The 20,994-nt window shown below is 41.5% G+C and overlaps 1 protein-coding gene and 1 pseudogene across 1 annotated transcript in view; one reads left to right on the top strand and one right to left on the bottom strand.

Annotated features, from left to right (window-relative positions):
• The window catches only part of CTNNA1 (catenin alpha 1), a 177,602-nt gene that overhangs the window by 146,082 nt on the left and 10,526 nt on the right, over positions 1-20,994 (top strand). Inside the window, exons 11-13 of the mRNA XM_027096196.1 lie at positions 12,485-12,641; positions 19,998-20,198; positions 20,759-20,910. Of these exons, the coding sequence (XP_026951997.1) occupies positions 12,485-12,641; positions 19,998-20,198; positions 20,759-20,910 (510 nt within the window). The remainder of the gene's footprint in view (positions 1-12,484; positions 12,642-19,997; positions 20,199-20,758; positions 20,911-20,994) is intronic.
• On the bottom strand, positions 95-5,039 carry LOC113614572 (importin subunit alpha-1 pseudogene; annotated as a pseudogene).

Genomic DNA, 20,994 nt, shown 5'->3' with positions numbered 1-20,994 from the left:
CATGCTGCGGAGCTGCTGAGCCTGTGCTCTAGAGCCCGCGAGCCACAACTGCTGAGTCTGCATGCCACAACTACTGAAGTCTGTGCTCCTAGAGCCAGTGCTCCACAACAAGAGAAGCCACCACAATGAGAAGCCCGTGCACCGCAAGGAAGAGTAGCCCCCGCTCACCGCAACTAGAGAAAACCCCATGCAGCAGTGAAGCCAAAAAATGAAGCCAAAAAAAAAAAATGTATAGTGTCCTCCATTGCTGGCAAATGGAGAGTAGGCAGTGGCCATTCTACACCCTCCCTAAGGGAGGGCCATCTGCAACATGTGGTAGTCCTGGAATCGGGATGGTTACGCACAAGCCTGAAAGAATAACTGTTACCCACCCACACTCCATTGTGATGCCCAGTATTTGGATCTTGTTAGAGGGAATGAGATTCAAGAGCTAGAAGCCTTACTTAGCTATGTCTTGAAGTAGCCTTATGATACAGATATTAATAATGTAATTCAGCCAGCTACTGAAGTAAAAGCTTAAGAACTTTTCTCCGTTTATAATGGCATATTGGAAGACTGGTGATCAGGCTAGGTTAAGCATCTGGGGCTCTAGAAAGACTCTGAAGCACACAGAAGAATGGTTGCTTTGTTTAATGTTAGGTGAGTTGCCTGCCTCCTGTGAGGGGAACTGATCCTTTTTGTGTGCCTGACACTCCTTGCCCCTCACAGGGATTTCTAAGCAGTGTCAGTGCTGTTTTGGTGGAAGAGGTTGCCTCTTCAATTTCCCAGGTAGAGAATGGTCATGGGCATACTCTGAAGATTTACATTAAACTCTTTCTAAATGTCCTCTCAGATTGCATTGACCACAAATAAAGGGGAATAAAGCAAGGGAGCTGGAGTAATAGAATAGAGGTAACAGGAATGAAATTTCTATGTTATGTCTGCAACCAACTTTAAAATATACCGTGACTAATACTTTGGTTCTTTCATATGTATAATTCCTGACACTCAAGGTAGGTGACCAAAATAAGTAAAGCCTGGTTATTAACCTGGGATCCTAACTGGTACACAGGTTAGCTAGGGCATTTATTCTCATTCTCAACCATGTGGGTTAGTATGCCAGTGAGAGCTGCTTCATCTGAGTATGAGTGTGATGAGCCAGGTGTGGATCCACATTATCTAATCAACATTTCCCCAGCTTTAATCCAGTCATGAAGTCTGCTACTGGTCAATAGCTGTACAGATAATAAGCACAATGAATTTAATCACCTACAGAAAGTTCATGGATGACCAAGTTGTATGAAATAAATTGAGAGTAGATTTTAAAGATTTGGCATTCTTTTCTCAAGCTTGCCATTTTACCCTATCAGCATTTTATTTATTTTTTTATTTTTTAAGAAAAGGGTGGAATTTAATCTTTATTTACAGGACACTGCAAGATATGAAATTCCACATAGAAATAAGAAACCCACTGAGAGGAGAAGCTTCATATAGTATGTACAGTTTGGAACTGTTCAAGAATAGTTTCTTTGTAAAAAGTGCTACAATAACAAACCACATGTAAAAAGAGTTCTTAGTAGAGAAACAGTAAGACAAACTTCTACCAAACATAGTACACAACAAACAACTTAATGCCTCAGGTGTACAATCTAAAAGTTGAAGGTCCCAGCAGTGCCATCCTGAACTTGGAATGTAAACCCTTCAGAGGTAGTTTCTGGCACAACATTTTGATCTTCCTCTTCCTCCACAGAGAAAGAGGAGGATCTCAATCTCAATCAAGTTTAATGAAGCTTTGTACACAGACTCATTTTCATGGTTTTGTAGAGCTTCAATTTTGTCCAAACCTCCACATTCTCCAGTCATCATACTAAGTTTCTCAGTTTCCCCTAGTTTCTCAGCAGCGTGAAAGATATTTGAGATGGCATCCAGAATAACCAGAGGAATTTTGGTGTCTTTCGCAGTTAGGAGGTTCATCAACGGCTCTGTTACGCCACAGTGAACAAGGTATACCATCTGCTCAACTGTTCCGCCACGTGTATAGTTGGTTACAGCCCATACAGCTTCCTTTTGTGTCCTAAAGTCGGCCTTAGAGAGAACGCCAACAAGGAACGGGACTAATCCGTGATTTACAGCTTGTTGTATCTGGTCCTGGCGGCCAGCCGTGATGTTTGACATTGTCCATGTAGCTTCCTTCTGAATGTTAGTTTTGGAGTTTGTTAGCAGGCTGGGAAAGATGGCAAGTGCTCCTGCATCTATTACAACCTGAGTCTGTTCATCTGTTCCAATGACAATATTCCCTATGGCTCTTTGTGCAAGAGTCACAACTGGCAATTCAATAGCTCCTAAAAGCTTCACAAGTTGGGGTACAACCCCAGTTTTCACAACCATTTCAATCCGTTCATGTGGACCATTGGTAAGGCAGGAAATAGCCCAGCAGGTATCAGCTAAAACTTCTGGGTCATCGTGATGCAGGAGATGAACTAAAGTAGGAAGAATTTGCTCAACAGAGTCTAAGGGGGGGTGCACGATTCTTGTTGCGACAAAGATTTGAAAGTGTCCAGGTAAAATTATGTAAGTAACCACGTGCTAAAGATGACACATCAGGAACCGCCAAAAGTGCCAACAGCAGGTCAACTGGACCATACTTGATAACCAAGTCTCGGAAAACCGAGCTATCACCTGCAGTGTTTCCTAGAGCCCATACAGCTTGTTCACTGATGTGAGCGTGGGGAGATGCCAACAGAGAAATGAATGCTGGGATAGCACCTCCATCTACCACAGCCTTGGTCTGTTCTGATGTCCCGGAAGCATTGTTAGTGAGGGCCCAAGCAGATTCAAACTGAATGGGACTACAATCCGTTCTGCTCAAGAAGGACACAAATTTTGGAATCAAACCAGCCCGGATTATGCTGTCTGTGGGGGGCTATTTTACCCTAGAAAGCAGTTTCCTAGCAGCTTGAGTAGCTTGGAGCTGGCTTTCCAAGTTGTTGCTATTTATGCCTTTGACAATATCATCAACAGACCAATTTACAGTGCCCCGGTTTTTGCGGTTTTCCTGCAGTGGAGAAGCAGCAGCATCTGGAAAGGAGCTGACATTTCTCCTTTTCAGCGTCTGGTCATCCTTCTTAGCTTTCCTGAGCTCCACATTAACTTCTGTTCAGCGCTGCCTCATTTCTGTACTGTCTTTCCCCTTGTTCTTTAATCTGTTAAGGCGGGCAGCTGGTGAACTAGCATCCTCATTGGTGGACATGGTTATGAGACAAAGGAAGAAAGCTACACAGTTGACTCAAGCTTCCACAGGAGGTGGTGCGGGGCGCACAGGCTGCGCATGGGCTGCCCTCACAATGTCCACTACGGTCAGCCCGAGGGTGTGCCAGCACTTTATTTTTAATGCCTTTGGTTCTCCATTTGATTTTGAAATGCTTGAAAAGCGACAATGCTTTCACATATTGGCTGAAACAGATGGTAACATACGCTGATCACACCTACTAAGAGTATTTATATAAATGATCTTAAAGCCTAGAAAAAAAAATCACATGGAGAGTCTAGTAGATCCTAATGAGAGTGATGGTGTGCATAAGTCATGTTTGGCTGGGACATGTTGCCCAGGTTTTAGGTTGCCCTCAGAAAGCACCTTTTTTCCCTCTCCTTTGTAGGTTCATTTCTCCTGCTAGAACAGACCTCAAGACAGTGTCCAGACCACGCTTGGAATTGGGTATATGTCCTAGATAAAAAGGTGTTTCTCTAGGTGTGATTATTCCTTCAGATTCTCTCCTAGGCCCCTTCCTACCCTTGCTCACAGACAGGGCTGGGCAGGTTCAGTGATGGCAAATACAGTAGACATTTGCAGGCATGGTAATGACAAACTATGTAGCATGTGCCATTTCTAAATGAGGTAACTGTGACTCCACTCCAACCCATTATTGCTAGATTCTTTCATTATTTTTAAAGAGAAGTCAGCAATTCAGATTTTTTTGACAAGTCTCAATTTTAAAGGATTGGTAACTAATTTAAAGTTTTGAAATTCTTTGAGGAGCGTAAACCAGATTTCTGGGAGCTGCATCTTACCTACCCTGGCCATGTGTTTCATGCTCAAAGGACCTCTTCTTTAAGGTAGCTGATGGCTGTCCCTCTCAGGAGGAGTGGAGCCCTCTCCTTATTCTTCAGCCTGATGTGGGCAGTGATGTCAGGCATCGGGGGGTCCTAGTCCTGAGGTGTTTCCTTCCAGGGTCACTGGCTTGTTTGATAAACAAACCCTAGGCACGTTAATCAACTTGACTAGGCTAAATATGCTGTAGCATGTAGACAAAAAGTTATTATATTAAAGTGTATGTTTCTTTATTTGAGGCTACTGTCAGCATCCATCCACAGTATTGGGTTTTTCCGGTTTGTTTTTCAGGTCTCACACCCACACTGCTGCATTCAGGCAGCCCTGGCCCCTCTGCCGGGGGCTGCTTTTCTGTGGCTCCACCTACAGTCTGGAGTTGGTTCCTAGACCTTATTGTTCCTTTCTGGAGAGGAGAGGTGACAGATGGAACCTGTAGAGGAGTTTTCTTCTCCATCTTTCAGTTCACCCAATAGCAAATTAATTTTTGGAAATGGGAAATTCTGTTCTAAAGTACTAACTTTTTAGTAGTTAAGCGACTTAACTCTGATATTTGCGGTGTTAAAGTTGAGTTCAGGCAAAGTAACCTGAGAGTGGATTTATTTTGTTGCTTGGGGGAGAAAAAAGCACCCACATTTTTTGGTGATTTATGAGTAGGAAAGAAAGTAGGTCAGCTCTTTCCCTGCATTGCCTTCTGTTTTGTGTCTGCAGTATCGCACTGTTCATCAGAAAGGGGACCTCTCTCCATCTGAGCAGAGAGCCCAGCCTCACATGCTTTTATCAGGAAAAAAATCTAACTGTTTTGGGAAAGAACCTGATTCTCTACCCCCATGCCCCCCACCCCCCAATCATCTTGCTCATGGATGTGCTCAAGTCTTAGTGCATGGTAGCTGCTTAAAACACTTCAGTTTTTCAATTCATCTGATGCTGGTCAAAAGAAAATAGAAAAACCCTGCCAACAGCATGTTTCTGACAGTTGATAATTCATATGGCCTTCCTTGGAAATTGAAGCAAGAGTGAATGAAGTATTTGAAGCTGCTGCTTATCTACATTTCTTTGTCTTTTTTGCGGGGGTGGTACGTGGGCCTCTCACTGTTGTGGCCTCTCCCGTTGCGGACCACAGGCTCCGGACACGCAGGCTCAGCGGCCATGGCTCACGGGCCCAGCCGCTCCGTGGCATGTGGGGTCTTCCCGGACCGGGGCACGAACCTGTGTCCCCTGCATCGGCAGGCGAACTCTCAACCACTGCGCCGCCAGGGAAGCCCTCTTTGTCTTTTTTTTGGGGTATTTCTCACTAACTAAATTGAGAAAGAACTTATAAAATTGTTGGTTCTTTCTTCTGCCTCCTTAGATTTATCTTCCATATTGTTGCTTCTCCCATTGTTCTGTGGGAATGCTGATCATTTTTGTGGCTAACAGGCTTGACAAGCATCAAATAAGCATAAACCCAGACAGGCCTGGTCTATATAGGTAGTGGGAAAATATATAGCTCTTAAATGAGCATCCAAGGCATACGGGCCAGGGAAGCCTGTGGCCTCAAGTTCTCATTCATGTATTATTTCACAATCATAGGACCATCTACCTTTGAATCACCTCACTTTTCCACTTCTGATATTCTCTAATCTTCTTACACAGTAGTTGCACAGAAGAGCTAAAAGGAGATGCTTCTGACTAAAAGTTTCTCTCAGCATTTTCTGTACCTCTTTCCTCCCTTCCCCCCTCCCATGGAGGCCTGCAGGTAACAGGCCTCCAGAGGTACTCTGGTTTCCTTGTAAGCCTTGCATATTGGTATTGGTTTGTTGTTTTGTTTTCTTGTAAAGTCTGATTTCCATATCATAAAAGTTGGAAAGTGTTTCCCTCTCTTCCATTTTTTTTGAGAAGTCTATATAACTGGTATTCTTCTTTAAATGTTTGGGGGGAGTTTATCAATGAAGCCATCTGGCCTGGAGTTTTCTTTTTTTAAAATAAATTTATTTGTTTATTTTTGGCTGCATTGGATCTTCGTTGCTGCGTGTGGGCTTTCTCTAGTTGTGGTGAGTGGGGGCTACTTTGTTGCAGTGCGTGGGCATCTCACTGCTGTATCTTCTCTTGTTGTGGAGCATGGGCTCTAGGCGCGTGGGCTTCAGTAGTTGTGGCACACAGGCTCAGTAGTTGTGGCTTGCGGGCTCTAGAGCACAGGCTCAGTAGTTGTGGTGCACAGGCCTAGTTGCTCTGCGGCATGTGGGATCTTCCCGGACCAGGGCTCGAACCCATGTCCCCTGCATTGGCAGGCAGATTCCCAACCACTGCACCACCAGGGAAGCCCCTGAAGTTAGAAGCTTTTAAATCATTGATTCGAGACCTTCTCTTCTAATGTAATATGTAATGTTGGTGTGTGTGTTAAATAGCATGGTTGGGATGGTCAAGAAAGACCTCACTGAGAAAGTGATGTAGAAGCAAAGACCAGAAAGGAGATGACAGAACAAGCCAGAGAGGGTGTCTGAGGGGAGAGCACTCCAGGAAGATGGAACAGCAAATATAGAGGCTTTGAGGAAGGAGGGTCAAGTATCTAACAGGAGTGTGAATGGTATAGAGCCTTTTAGGGCCATGGTAAAGCATTTGGCTTTTTACTCTGAGTCACATGGGAAGCCATTGATGGGTTTTGAGTAGAGGATTGACATGATCTAACTTTGGTTTTAGCAGGGTCTCTCTGACTTCTCTGAGGAAGGATAGAAGCAGAGGGACCCCTTAGGAAGCTGTGGTTAGCAGAATAATGTGCTGCCCCCACCCCCAATTTTCTAATTCCTGGAACCTGTGAATATGTTACCTTATATAGCAGAAGCAACTTGGCAGAGGTAAATAAACTAACGATCTTTAAATGGTTAAATTATCCTAGATTATCCGGGTGCATCCCCAGTATAATCACAAGGGTCCTTATATGAGGGAAGCAGTGGTGTTGGTATCAGAGAAGGAGATGTGATCGTGGAAGCAGGAGTTGGAGTGATGTGGCCACAAGCCAAGGCATGTGGGCAGCCTCTAGAGGTTGGAAAAGACAAGGACTGGATTCTCCCCTAGAGACTCTGGAATGAACAGTTATGCTGACACTTTGATTTTAGCTCTGTAAGACCCATTTTAGACTTCTGACTTTCAGAACTGTAAGATAACACATATGTGTTTTAAGCACAGCTAGTTTTGTGATTATGTTACGGCAGCATAGGAGACCAAAACAGAGGCAAGAGTACAGTGGAAGTGGTGAGCACTGGTTATAGGGTCTGGATATATTTTGAAGACAGAACTTACTGAAGGATTAGTTGTGAAGTGGAGGGGAAAGATAAGAGTCAGGAAAAATTCCAGTTTTTTTTTTTTTTTTTTTTTTTTTTTTTTCGGTACACGGGCCTTTCACTGTTGTAGCCTCTCCCGTTGCGGAGCACAGGCTCTGGACACGCAGGCTCAGCAGCCATGGCTCACGGGCCCAGCCGCTCCGTGGCATGTGGGATCTTCCCGGACCGGGGCACAAACCCGTGTCCCCTGCATCGGCAGGCGGACTCTCAACCACTGCGCCACCAGGGAAGCCCAGAATTCCAGGGTTTGATCCTAAGTAGCTAGAAGGATGGAGCTGTCATTTATGTTAATTTTGTGGTGCTTGTTAGACATGCAAGAAGCAAAGCCAAGTTCAGGAAAGAGGTCTGGATGAAATATATAAATGTGAGATCCATTACCACATACATGGTGCTTAAAGTCATGAGACTTAATAAGTTCACCAATGGAATGTGTAAACCCAGAGTAAAAAGGTCTGGGAAATAACTGGGGTTCCCTAACATTTAGAGTTTGGGGAGATGAGCAGTATCCAGCAAAGGAGATTGAGGAAGTGTTATTGACCAGAAGAGCATCAGAAGCTGGCTCTGTCTTGGAAGACAAGTGGGATAAGTATTTCTAGGAAGAGTGATTATTCATGTAAAATGGTTGTAGAATGTGACCTGAGAACTGATCCTTGGATTGAGCAACATATAGAGATCACAAGTGATCTTGGGCAAAGAAGTTTAGGTAGAAATTTAGGAGAGATAAGCTTGACTGGAGTGGATTCAAGAGAGAAGAGATAAATTGAGTATAGCAAGTTGACAGCTCTTTCTAATTAAATGTAAGGATTATGGAGACATGGGGTGATAGCATGAGGTAGATATGGGGTTGAGAATGTTTTTTGCTTTTGAGTTTTAGTCGGGAGCATTTTTCTATGTTTAGCTGATGGAAATAATCCAGTAGAAGGGAAAAACTGGTAATAAAGAATAGAGCAGAGAGAATTGCTAGGACATTGTCCTGGAGTAGAGAAGAAATGAGATCCAGTGGACAAGTGGCAAGGTTGGTAGGAGCATAGATAGGAACATTCATAAGTAAAAAGAGGTAAGATAGAGCATGTGGCATGGATGCAGGTAAATGGATAGGTGCAGTGATAAAGATTCTGTAGATATTCTCTTTTGATTGCATTCATCTTCTCATTTAAATAGGAAGCAGAACTATAAGCTGAGAGTGATGATGCTGGCAGAAGTGTTACAGGTTTGAGGAGAAGGTATGGAACAATTACTCTTAGGGTTCAGACTTGAGGAGAGGAAGAGACTGATTAGACTAAGGAAATTTAGTTTTCTTGCTGTCCCCAATACTGTGAGTCCACTTGAAGTTGAGTGATCAAGATTTTAAAGGAGTTCCATTCAACATGGTTCAGAGCAGGAAATCATGAATTTTATTTTAGACATGTTTATTTTGAAATGTCTGAGGCATCTGAGTAGAGCTGTTGGGTATGTAGCTAGGAAATGACTTAGGGGCTAAAACGAATGGTCTGGGTTGGAGATGTGGGAGTAGTTGGCAGATGGGTGGTATGTAAAATCATATGATGAAATTGCTCACAGGTGGGAGAAGTGTAGAATGAGGAGAGAAGGTAGCATAGGATCAAGCCTTGAAGAACTTAAGCATTAGTGGAGGAAGACAAGACAGCAAAAGAGACACAGAAGAAGTAGCCAGAATGGTGGAAATGAAACAGAAAAAGTATTTGACAGAATCTAACATCCAGACCTGATAAAAACACTTTGTAAACTAGGAATAGAAGAAAATTTCCTCAGCCTGATAACATTGTACTTAATGATAAAAGGCTGAATACTTCCCACTAGGATCAGAAACCAGACAAGAAAGTCCTGTTCAGTGTTGTACTGGAGGTCTTAGCCAACAGTAGCATTTAAAAAGTTGCCATGGTATATATGGTGGTAGTGCGTGGTTTGGGGCTCTCTGCAAATTTAATGAGCAAGAATAGTGACTCATTAATTTATAAGTGAGAGTAAACTTTTCCCTCTAGTTGTTTCCTAGCGATTTGTAGGTCACCTTAGGTAGGCTGTTGATGTCTTACCCCATTTTCTACCGGTATTTTAGTGTTCTCCTTACTGATTTACCTAACACTATATATACTTCATCTGTCATGTATATTTAAATACAGATGTAAATAGAGAATTTTCTAAGACATGAGGAATGTTCAGTAAATGCATAAACAAACACGTTCTTTTAGGCTTTTTAAAATTTAACTCATTATCTATCTGGAAACAATCTTATTTAGCACATAAATGTAAGTGTGAAGTGAAGCTATAACTTTATTTTTCTCCAAATAGCCCGTATCAAATGTAGAAATATGCCATTCCTCACTGATTTGTGATGTCACTTTTATCATACACTGAATTCTGCTCTGTGATAGGGTCTGTTTTTAGACTATTCTTTTCAGTTACTTTAGCTTTGTATTACATTTTAACTCCTTTCATTACTCTTTTTTTAAAAAAATATTTACTTATTTATTTGGCTGCACTGGGTCTTTGTTGCGGCACACTGGATCTTCATTGCCGCGTGCAGGATCTCTTTTGGTTGCGGCATGTGAGATCTTGAGTTGCAGCATGCGGGCTCTTAGTTGCGGCATGTGGGATCTAGTTCTCTGACCAGGGATCGAACCTAGGCTGCCTGCGTTGGGAGCACGGAGTCTTAGCCACTGGACCACCAGGGAAGTCCCTCTTCATTACTCTTGCTCTCTATCCCTAATATCTTTTTGCTAATTCTCAGCTATTTACTGTTCCAGATTAATTTGTGAATAAATAGGTCAGTCTTCCTACTCCTAAACAAGGACTGTGTTTCTATTTATTCACATTTCTTTAATGTACCTCTGAAAAATTTAGTCATTTTTGTTACTTCAGTCCTCTGGGTTTCTTTACAGATTTAATCCCACATATTTTCTATTAATTGCGTTCATGAAGAGCTAATATTCCCCTCATTTTATGTCCTGTTTTCTGGTATATAGAAACGTTACTCATTTTTATATTTATATTGTCTCTAGCTAACTTAATGAAGTCCTATTAATTCTAGGAGTTTTTTTCAGTTAACTCACTTCAGTTTCCTAGATAAAGAAAGATGATCTACATTGAAAAGTAATTTTGTCTCCTTTCTAACAGCTTTTTATTATTATTTCCATTTCCCACTTTATTTCATTAGCTAGAAAGACCATTATTATTTAACTAATGGTGACAGTAGGTGTTCTGATCAATAACATCTTGATTTTTAAGGTAATGATTCTAGAGTTTCACCACTAAGTATCATGTTGGATAATTATTTGAAGTAGTATGTTAAGTATCTTTCTATTCCTAATTCATCAGAAATTAGTATTTATCATGTCCTTTGTAAACAGTTTTGTAATCAGAATGAGAAAATTCACCTTAGACGAGGTCCTTTTCCTCCATTATATATAAGGTATTACAGAACAAAGAGAGCAATTTTCTCTTTGTAAGGGAAAATTATCTTAATATTTAAGACATATAATTAATTCCCTGACCCGTGTTTACTTGGCTCTCTTAAGAAACATTTTCTTCACCCAGATTTTCTTACAAAGTCTAGCTCCACACTGATTCATTGATACATTAGTGAATTAATGAGTTAATTAATGAAGAGTAGTGCACAATGTTGAATCACCCAGGATGGCTAAAATTTTTTTAAAAAGGAAAAACAGGTGTTGAAGATATGGGGAAATTGGAACCCTCATACATGCTGGTAGGAATGAAAAATGGTTCAACTGCTTTGGAAGACAGTAAGGCAGTTCCTCAGAAAGTTAACCATAAAGTTAACCATATGATCCAGCAGTTCCATTCCTAGTTATATATTCAAGAATAATGATAACAAACAAAACACATATGTGAATGTTCATAGTAGCATTATTCATAATGACCAAAAAGTAGAAAGAATTCAGATGTTTGTCAGCTGATGAATGAATAAAGAAAATGTGATAAATTCATATAATGACATATTATTTGTCAATAAAAAGGATGAAATACTGATACATTCTATAGCATGTATGAACCTTGGAAACATGTTAAGTGAAAGGAGCTAGTTCCAAAAATGCACATATTAATATGATTCCATTTTAAGGAAAAGTCCAGAATAGGTAGAGCCATAAAGACAGAAGTTAAGTTAGTGGTTGCCAGGAGACAGGGTTCAGGGAGATAGGGAGTGACTGCAAGTGGGTATGGGGTTTCTTTCTGGAGTGATGGACATGTTCTAAAATGATTGTGGTGATGGTTACAAAACTGAATATACCAAACATCTTTGAATCTTCCAATTTAAATGGGTGACTTGTTTGGTATATAAAATTATATTTCAGTAAAGCTGGGGTTTTTTTCCCCTAAAGAAGTTACTTTTTATTATTCTAGAAGAAATTACTTTTTAAACTTAATAAATGTTATACTTTCTGTGAAGTTATTATATGTCAACTACAGTTATCTCAGAAAAAAATTTTTTTTTTCTGTACTTTGAGAATGTACCAAGAACGTAAAATGCCAAATGTTCATCACAAGATTAAGAATGGTGGGTGACTGGAACAAACCTCGGTATCGTATAATCAGAATAGTGATGTGCATCTATAAGATGGAATAATAAACAGTTAATGTTTTTTAACATACATTTAATGATATGGAGTATCATATCATATGGAGTATTTAAAAGAAGAAACAGGAATAGTTTTACTAGCATATAATTCTAATTATGTATTTTTTGATTTGGCACATAACGTTTGTATGTGAGGGAAAAAAAAGCCTGGAATATAATGTCAAAAATTGTGAAGAGTTGTTATCACAGGGTGGAGAGATTAGAGATACTTTTGTTTGTTATCATCCATAGTTCCAATGTATTACTGTATTTCAGATGTATTACTTCTCCATTCACATATAAAGCCTGTTGTTTAATACTTCTCTACTTCATTTTTGTAACTGTTAACAGTGGAGCATGTGGTATCATGCGTCCTCATGAAATGCACAGGAGACAAAGCATAGACACTGTGCTGACCAAATTGTCTCACTTGTTTTATTTTCATGACTCTGAAAGAGTAAACAATGAACTTTAATGTCTTTGCAGGTTATCAATGCTGCATTGGCTTTAGCAGCAAAACCACAGAGTAAACTGGCCCAAGAGAACATGGATCTTTTTAAAGAACAGTGGGAAAAACAAGTCCGAGTTCTCACAGATGCTGTCGATGACATTACTTCCATTGATGACTTCTTGGCTGTCTCAGGTAATGAGCTGATTCCCCAGAGAAGTATGTGAGGCTGTGCATACTTACTTTCACCTAAGTTACAATAATGGGCAATCAAAATGCCCCCAAGTATGGGCAGGTAAATTATTCTAGCAATAATATTGTGCTGATTTTCATTTTAATTAAAAACAGCAACAACAACAAAAAAAAGTGGGACTTGGAGTTGGAGTTGTTTCCCTTGTTATGAGGCTGGTCTTGATCTTAGAAGTGTGAATTAGTAATCTGCCTGGCAGAGGTTTTTCTCTGTTTATATAGAGTAAGATCTTGCAGCTGTGACCTGTACAACACCATAGCCATCCACCCCTCTTGCTGCTGCTGTGTTTAGAAAAAACATTGACCTGTGTCCTGGCTGTGGTTATTTGTTATGAACCTATGAGACTTAGGAGGAGGGATTCCCAACATCATAGCTTTAGTTTCTTTTGTAAAAATTGTTCCCCTTGGAAAGCTTCTCTTTCTCTCTCCCTCAGAAAAGATCGTAGTTTAACTGCCTGCTTTTCGAAAGACTCTGTCTGCATGATGCACAGATAGAAAACAGAGAGGAAATTTTTAAGTACCTTTTAATTATGAACTTATAAAAAATAAATCTGGGTAATTGACCTCACAAAAACAGTTGATTTCATTATATAAACGTAAACTGGTAATGACATAGTAAATTGCATTCATATAGAACATGTCTGTCAACTGCAATTCCCTGTTTATCGCAGAGATAAGTTTCAATCCATCTTCTTAGAGTTGAGCAAGTATAAATGCATTCTCCATTTAACAGGCCTCTGCTGCCCTCGACTGCACTGCTTGCTCTCTGGAGGTGCCAGGTTTCCTGAGGCCAGTGGCTGTGGGCAGAGTCAACGGCTGGTACTTGTAGGGCTGAAACTACCTGTCACCCCAGGGAACCACAGTTTGGAATGTGGGAGATGTGAGTGGCCATGGGGCTTGAAACAGAAGCAGGGCTTAAGTACATGCACAGCACAGTCCTCCAGCAGTGACCTATATAAGGTGACAGTGTGTTCTGCATAACAACGTTCCCCTGTGTCTGCTCGCTCTCCTTGGGGTTGGAGCTTTGGCTCTACTTGAGATAGTGGGGAGCAGGCAATCCATAAACTGCAAAACAAGAGGGTAAATCATGCTGCTGCAGGACTGCCAAATTGCAGGTGCTGGTACTTTAAAACAAAAAACCATTTGTAAGCACATCTTTGCAGGTGCCAAAAATGCAGGAATTGCTTTTTTGGGAAATCTTGGCCTTCTGTTGTTTTCCCCAGTGAAGTACTGAATTATTCTTTTTCATAGATTTAGAGAAAAACACTCTACTTTCACAGCACACTTTTAAGCAAACAACAAATTCTGATATCTAAATACAAAGCCCCCCTCCGGAGATGGATATTACATTCCTAAACTCACTTACCAAGTAAGGCTTGGTCTCAAGGGGTTTTCGGTCCTTCTTATAGCAAAATAAAATGTAATAGAATCAAATGTCCCTCATGCAACATTCTTCAAATCAGAGAACAAAAGGGATTTTGCAGTAGCATTTAGTGGGATCCAGGCAGTATCTTTAGGGTATATGACATAAAACAGAAGAACAGTAAAGAGAAATCAAATTCTTTAACAGATACACTTTTGTCTGGTGAGTATGTTCAATTTTTATGCAAATGTGGGAAAGTAGAAGAGTTGACTTGATGGAAAGGAGTTTAGACAGTTTCTATTTAGCAAATAAAAACACAGAACAGTCCTCTCAGAAAGTGGTGGTGCTTTCAGAGCATCTGAATTTTAAAGATCCACCTTAGTGTGTTTCTCTAATGTTTTGTCACAGACTTGCTTAGCAGTGTCAAGTAATTAAATAATTAACAGGACAAGACTGTTATTCACAATTCCTTTGATTTTTATGGTGTGCTTTTTAGGGGCATGGGATGAAGGGAAGAGACAAGCAGATACTTGTGCAGAGTTCTACTGGATTGACCAGTTAATTTTTAGCATTCAGACTCCTTTATACCCTTATGCACTTACCTCACCCATGGCAGCTTTAGCACTTTTTATGTGGCAGACTAGAGATGTCTCTCCATCTCACCTGATACACTGGCTCTCATTGAGAGGAATCCCATTTTCAACCGGGCAGGCCCCCACTGGTCCCCAGTCCTTGGCCCTTGTACAACTCACAGCCTCTCTAGAGGTGCCCCGTGGATTGGAGAGCAGGCGTCATCTGCAAGCACCGTGTGCAGTCTTTATACCAGAAGCTGAGATCTGCCCACTCCTATTACCCAGAGGCTCAGTAGTCTGTCAGCAAGGTGGGCATGTTTCTGAGTAAGGGGCTGCAGGACAAGTGCCCAGCACAGGGTCTGGCTTAACGTTGGTGGACTTCATAAAATTTTATGTAATGAAAAGTAAGACTGCTGCTTGACTCCTTGGAGTGGTGGTGTTTTACTGTGTCCTGGGATATTGTGGCCCTATGGCAGTGTGATAGGTTTTGAGGAATAGTTCTAGTAATGATTTTTCACCATCAATCCCCCTTGAAATCCCTGGGGCCTGTGTGTTTGCTGTAGCCCTGCCCACTCATGAGAATCCATCCAAAGGGAAGTTACTTAGGGGATAGGACTGAAAGGACCCTCTGCTGCTCTATCTCCATTGTTCCTGGATATTCTGTCCCATTGGTTCCAGAAGTTCCCTCGTGCTTATTACAAGTTATATCCTAAATTTGTGGCTCAAAAATTAATGGTCATCTTGTGTATAACCTGGTAAAGCCATTAAGACCCTGATGCCAGTGTTTCATGAGGCTGCAGGGCAGGGGGAACTTGAGTCACTGTGTATCAAATATGCCACTGGCACTTGAAAATAGAGAGGGACATGCAAGCCACCTCCGGGGGAGAGGGAGGGGGACCCCTGTTCCCCAAGCTGTTCTATTCAGAAGGTTGCCTTGTAAATATTGGAGGTGGTTTAGGATGCTACAGAGCGTTCAGCAAACTGTGAATATATTTATATGGACCGATCCCTTAAGGACAGTGGTTTGAAATTTATCAAAGCGATAAAGACTGTTTGAATTTCATTTGAATTGTATTTGATAAACATTTTCCATGGAAATGAAATTTACTTTCTCATTCGTTTACTCTGCTTTCATGTGGAAGTTCTGATCCTCCCCACACACACACACCTTTTTTTTAAGTTGCAAGTGGTTGGTTAGAGTGGTTCTAGTTGGGTTTATTACTATTCTTTACCAAGTGCTCTTGGAAACAAATAACATAATGCATTAGATACTTTGGGGCAACACTTAGGAGTAGTAATTTGTACTCTTTCTTCTTCATTGTCAGTGTGCTCAAATAATTTGGTCTGATTGGTCTAAATAAAAGGATTTTTGTACCTAATTTTTGTTTTTGTGTTTAATCGCAAAAATCCAAAACTGAAAGTAAGGTAAGGAAGTGGTGAAGTTAGTTTGATTTCTGACTCCCATGCCCCCTAGCTTGAGCAAGCCACTCAATACTTCTGCGCCTGGTTTCCACATTAATTAATAGTGATTTTTAAAAAGTGGTTACGATAGAGTTAAATGTCAAGCACTCAGAATCTTTCCATAATATTAGAGTAAGTTCTCTATATAACGTATTAATATTATCATCTCCTGTGTATGCATAAGGCTGCACTGATAAAGATATCCAGAGCAAGGGGAGGGCGGAACAGGCCCTGTTAGACATTGTGGACTGAAGGCTTTCTGGAGAATGCCAGTTGGCTTGGTTCCGGAGGGCAATTAGGCATCATACATCTACTTTATACATATATGCCTTTTGACTTAGTATTCCCATTGCTAGAAAATTTCCCCAGGGATGTGTACATAGATGTTTAGATGTGTAAATACCTGTACAAGGATGTTCACTTCAGCCAAAATGCCTAAGAGAAGACTGGATAAATGAGTGATGGCCCCTCCGTCTGTTCAGTAGGGTACGGTACAGCCATTAATATGGATCTGTGGAGGCAGTTCTAGAAAGATTTTCAAATGAAAATCAGATATGTTAACATCCATAATGTGATCCCTTGGAGATAGACTGTTGTATGTGTGTGTGTAGGTTTTTTTTTCCTTTTAGAAGCATCTACAGATAAAGACTGTATTAAACAATCAGTTTTTAATGGGGTACAGATTGGTGTGTCTACTCAAAATGGAGCCATGCTGAGTTTACTTGGAAATTCAATTAAGGTAAAGTAACTTATGGTTTAAGTTAGTGTGGGTACCTCCAACCCTCCCATATTTGCACATGTCCAGTGGGAACTCACTTCTCCCTTAGGGCTCAAGTGTAGAGAGCAGGTTGTTGTGTCCTGGGTATATAGTGGCCTCAGCTGGCTGGGGCTTTCCCAATGAAGGTGGAAAATGTTACTTTAGTCAGCTTCCTGAAATAGAAGCCTTCCTTGGTGGCTAAAGAATGGCAAGCTCTTCCCTTGTTTGGGTTCAGCTGGAAGAAAACCTGTATAAATTCAAGAAAATCTAAATTGATTTGTAAAAACACACTTACCCAGATGAAGGTTAACAAATCCTTGGTGGAAGTTTGGGCTACTTTGTTTAATGAATGACAAAGAATGCTATACTTCATTGATTCTAAGATGTGCTTTCCGTCCCCTGGTATTAACAATCCTGATACCAGGATGAGTCTTAAAAATCAGTGATATGAGAAAACATTGGTTCATAGTTTCATTAGCAACATCTTTTCTTTCCTTTTTATTCCTTTCCTTCCCCTTCCCCAAATGTTAGATTCAGTAAAAGCAGCAGTTTTTAACCTAAGGCCTAGTATGGTAGGCAGACTCAGTACCAGTCTGCTTAGTTTAATATGTAGAGAGTTTGTATATAAAAGATGTTTCTGATCTAAACATGGGCTCTAAATCCATTTATTCTTATAATTGGTTCACATATTCCTCCTAAAATTGGTTTATGTAAAAAGTTTAATACGTTATCTCTTTCAGTAGTGCAATGGTGTAAATTCTAGCAAGTCTCCTAATTTTTGAATTCGCACATGCTAAATTATGGTCTTCTTAGCTATCTTGTGGTAATTCACTTTTCCCTTCTGCAGTAGAAATTTTTACTATATTTTGGCTTTCCCTGGAAAGATATTTATTTTAATTGATGAATTTTTATTTTTTAAAAAGACTTTTAGAGCAGTTATAGGTTCACAGCCAAATTAAGAGGAAGATACAGAGACTTTCCATCTACTTCTGGCAGCCACACACGCACAGCCTCCCCCATTATCAACATCTCCTACAACAGTAGCACATTTGTTACAATTGATGAACCTACTTTGACACCTCATTATCACCCAAAGTCCGTAATATACATTCCTGTTCACTCTTGGTGGTATATACTTCATAGGTTTGGACAAATGTATCCATCATTGAGTATTTTCACTGCCTTAAAAGTCCTCTGTGCTCCACCTATCCATTCCTCCCTGCTCCAACCCCTGGCAACTCCCAAGGTTCCTGCATGTCTCTTCATAGCTTAATAGCACTTTTTTTTTTAAAGTGCTGAATAATATTCCACTGTCTGGATGTACCACAGTTTTTCATTTCACCTACTGAAGTATGCCTCGATTGCTTCCCAGTTTTGGCAATTATGAATAAAGCTGCTGTAAACATCTGCGTGCAGGTTTTTATGAGGACTTAAGTTTTTAGCTCCACTGCATAAATACCAAGGGGTGCAATTGCTGGATCATAGGTAAGAGTATGTTTAGTTTTGTGGGTGCAAGTCCCTTCCTGCAGTCTCTTGGGAACTACAAAATGAAGGGCCTTGTTCCCGGAGCCTACAGGGGATCTTGAAGCCCAAAGGCAGGGCATTGTGGTGGCTCTATTCTTTGCTGAATCTACTAAGTATCACTTGCCTCTGGCTCCCCTTGAGATAAGAGGAAATAGCATTGTGACCACTAGACACTGTCATATATAACTTGACTGAGTATGTTAGCAGAGGCTGTGAGGGAAGGGTAATGACTTTGGAAGGGAATTAAATCAGGAACCAGTCTAGATAATGACAGGTCAAAGCATAAGGTAACCAGGGATGGCAAAGAAATGACCAGGTGTGTTTCTTTCTTTGTTTCTTTTTAAATTTATTTTATTTATTTATTTTTGGCTGTGTTGGGTCTTCGTTGCTGCTCACGGGCTTTCTCTAGTTGCGGTGAGCGGGGGCTACTCTTCGTTGCAGTGCACAGGCTTCTCACTGCAGTGGCTTCTCTTGTTGCAGAGCACAGACTCTAGGAGTGCGGGCTTCAGTAGTTGTGGCCCGTGGGCTCAGTAGCTGTGGCTCGCGGGCTCTAGAGCACAGGCTCAGTAGTTGTGGTGCACGGGCTTAGTTGCTCCGTGGCATGTGTGATCTTCCCGAACCAGGGCTCAAACCCATGTCCCCTGCATTGGCAGGCGGATTCTTAACCATGGCGCCACCAGGGAAGCCCCAGATGTTTCTTAAATAGATTACATTTGCCCTAATTGTCCTGTCTCTTCCAGAAAAACCAGAACCATTAGTCTTTCACCTATTGTGCCAGGTACTTTCTTGGTTTAAGGAAGTGAGCATGTCTTTAACAGACACTGCTTCTAAGAGTTCTTACGTGTCTTGAAAGCTCCTTTCCAAGCTGGAAGGAAATGGGCAGGCGATGACCTGGAGGCTTTGTGTTGCTCACTCACCCACCCACCCCATGGATTGTGGGCATCCCTGTCACTTGGGCTGTCTGTTGGTAGACTCTGCAGTTCCTGGTGGTGAGAACATTCCCTTTTCTATGACTAGACAGCTTAACAGGAGTCAAGGATTTCCTCAAATAACACAACAGGCCCACCTGCATCCCATGAGTGGTTTACTGAATGTTTCGCCTGGGGCGGTCCCTCAGCGCTCTCCAGAGGGGACTTTAACCTGCCTTCCAGGGCCTTCTGTTCCAGAGCTGTCCTGGCATCTTGGTAGCTTGTCTGAATACCATCGGCATCTACTGGAGGGAGGGGCAAGGAACTGGGAGAATAAGACCTTACAGTGAACCTTTTCTTCTAATTTAGACTTTGTTTGGGATGTAAAACCAGTGAAATCATTTAAGGGAAGGAGAAATTATTAAGGATTCTGTGATCTTGAATTTTCCGCCTGGCTTAAAACTGTGCCTTAAAGATGGGCATCTCTGTCTCTCTCTTTTAAACCTGGAATAAAGATTGTTATTCTTGGAGGTGATTGCAGGTTGAGTTTCTGTGGGACAGTTAATCCGGTCTCTTGAGTGAAATGATAACGTGTAAAGCTTTTGGCACCGTAGCTGGCACAGAGTGAGCTGTCAATGAATAATAGATGCCAACTAGTTGTCCCCTTCTAGTGGAAGGCCTCCTCCCTCATTCAGCTTTTTTTTGTTTGTTCCTCAGAGAATCACATTTTGGAAGACGTGAACAAATGCGTCATTGCTCTCCAAGAGAAAGATGTGGATGGGCTGGACCGCACAGCTGGTGCAATTCGAGGCCGAGCTGCTCGGGTCATTCACGTGGTCACCTCAGAGATGGACAACTATGAGCCAGGGGTCTACACAGAGAAGGTGCTGGAAGCCACCAAGCTCCTCTCCAACACAGGTGCGGGGGCTGCCTCCCTTCCTTGTGCTCCGCACACACAGATGGCCTGGTGGCCAGGCCATCCAGTTAGTACAGGCCCTGTGGTTAGGAAGTAGGACGCTGGGACTCAGTTCAGTCTTAGGACAAGAATTCTAGAAGGTATGTCAGATTCGTGAGAAGTTGGTCAGCCACATTAAGGCCTCACAAACACATTTCCTTCATGTGTGTCCCACGATTAATAATGGGAGTTATTTTAAGATGAACGTCTGAGTTATATCTCCTGTCAGTGAACACAGTAAATTAAGGAGGGTCCCATTCTAGCAAGGCCTCAAGTTAATCCCAGTTCTCAACCATGTAAATCCTATGTTGCAGAATCTGCCCAGAGACAAAGAAGATGATTTGAGTCTGTAAAATACAGCATTTGATTTATTTCAACCTTAAATACTTCTCACATAGGTAGAAGCATAGGCTCTTCATCATGCACCCTGCCTCTTTGTGCCTAACTGAGGGATTTAGGGAGGGCTGGTAGAGCAATGATGTTTGCAGGGCCAGCAGGATCTGCCATGCTTTCTTCTCCGCAGTCATGCCACGTTTTACCGAGCAAGTGGAAGCGGCCGTGGAAGCCCTCAGCTCAGACCCCGCCCAGCCCATGGATGAGAACGAGTTTATCGATGCCTCACGCCTGGTGTACGATGGCATCCGGGACATCAGGAAAGCGGTGTTGATGATAAGGGTGAGTAACTGCATTTCAGATGTTTTAACAGCTTCTTTCTTATCATTTGCTAAACTTGAGCAATGCATCATTTTGGAACTCAGC

This window comes from Aethalodelphis obliquidens, unplaced genomic scaffold (assembly GCF_003676395.1).
Source record: "Aethalodelphis obliquidens isolate GAN/ISIS:26980383/991018 unplaced genomic scaffold, ASM367639v1 scaffold4, whole genome shotgun sequence".
NCBI classification, from domain to species: Eukaryota; Metazoa; Chordata; class Mammalia; order Artiodactyla; family Delphinidae; genus Aethalodelphis; species Aethalodelphis obliquidens.
This window is presented reverse-complemented; position numbering and strand designations above follow the sequence as displayed.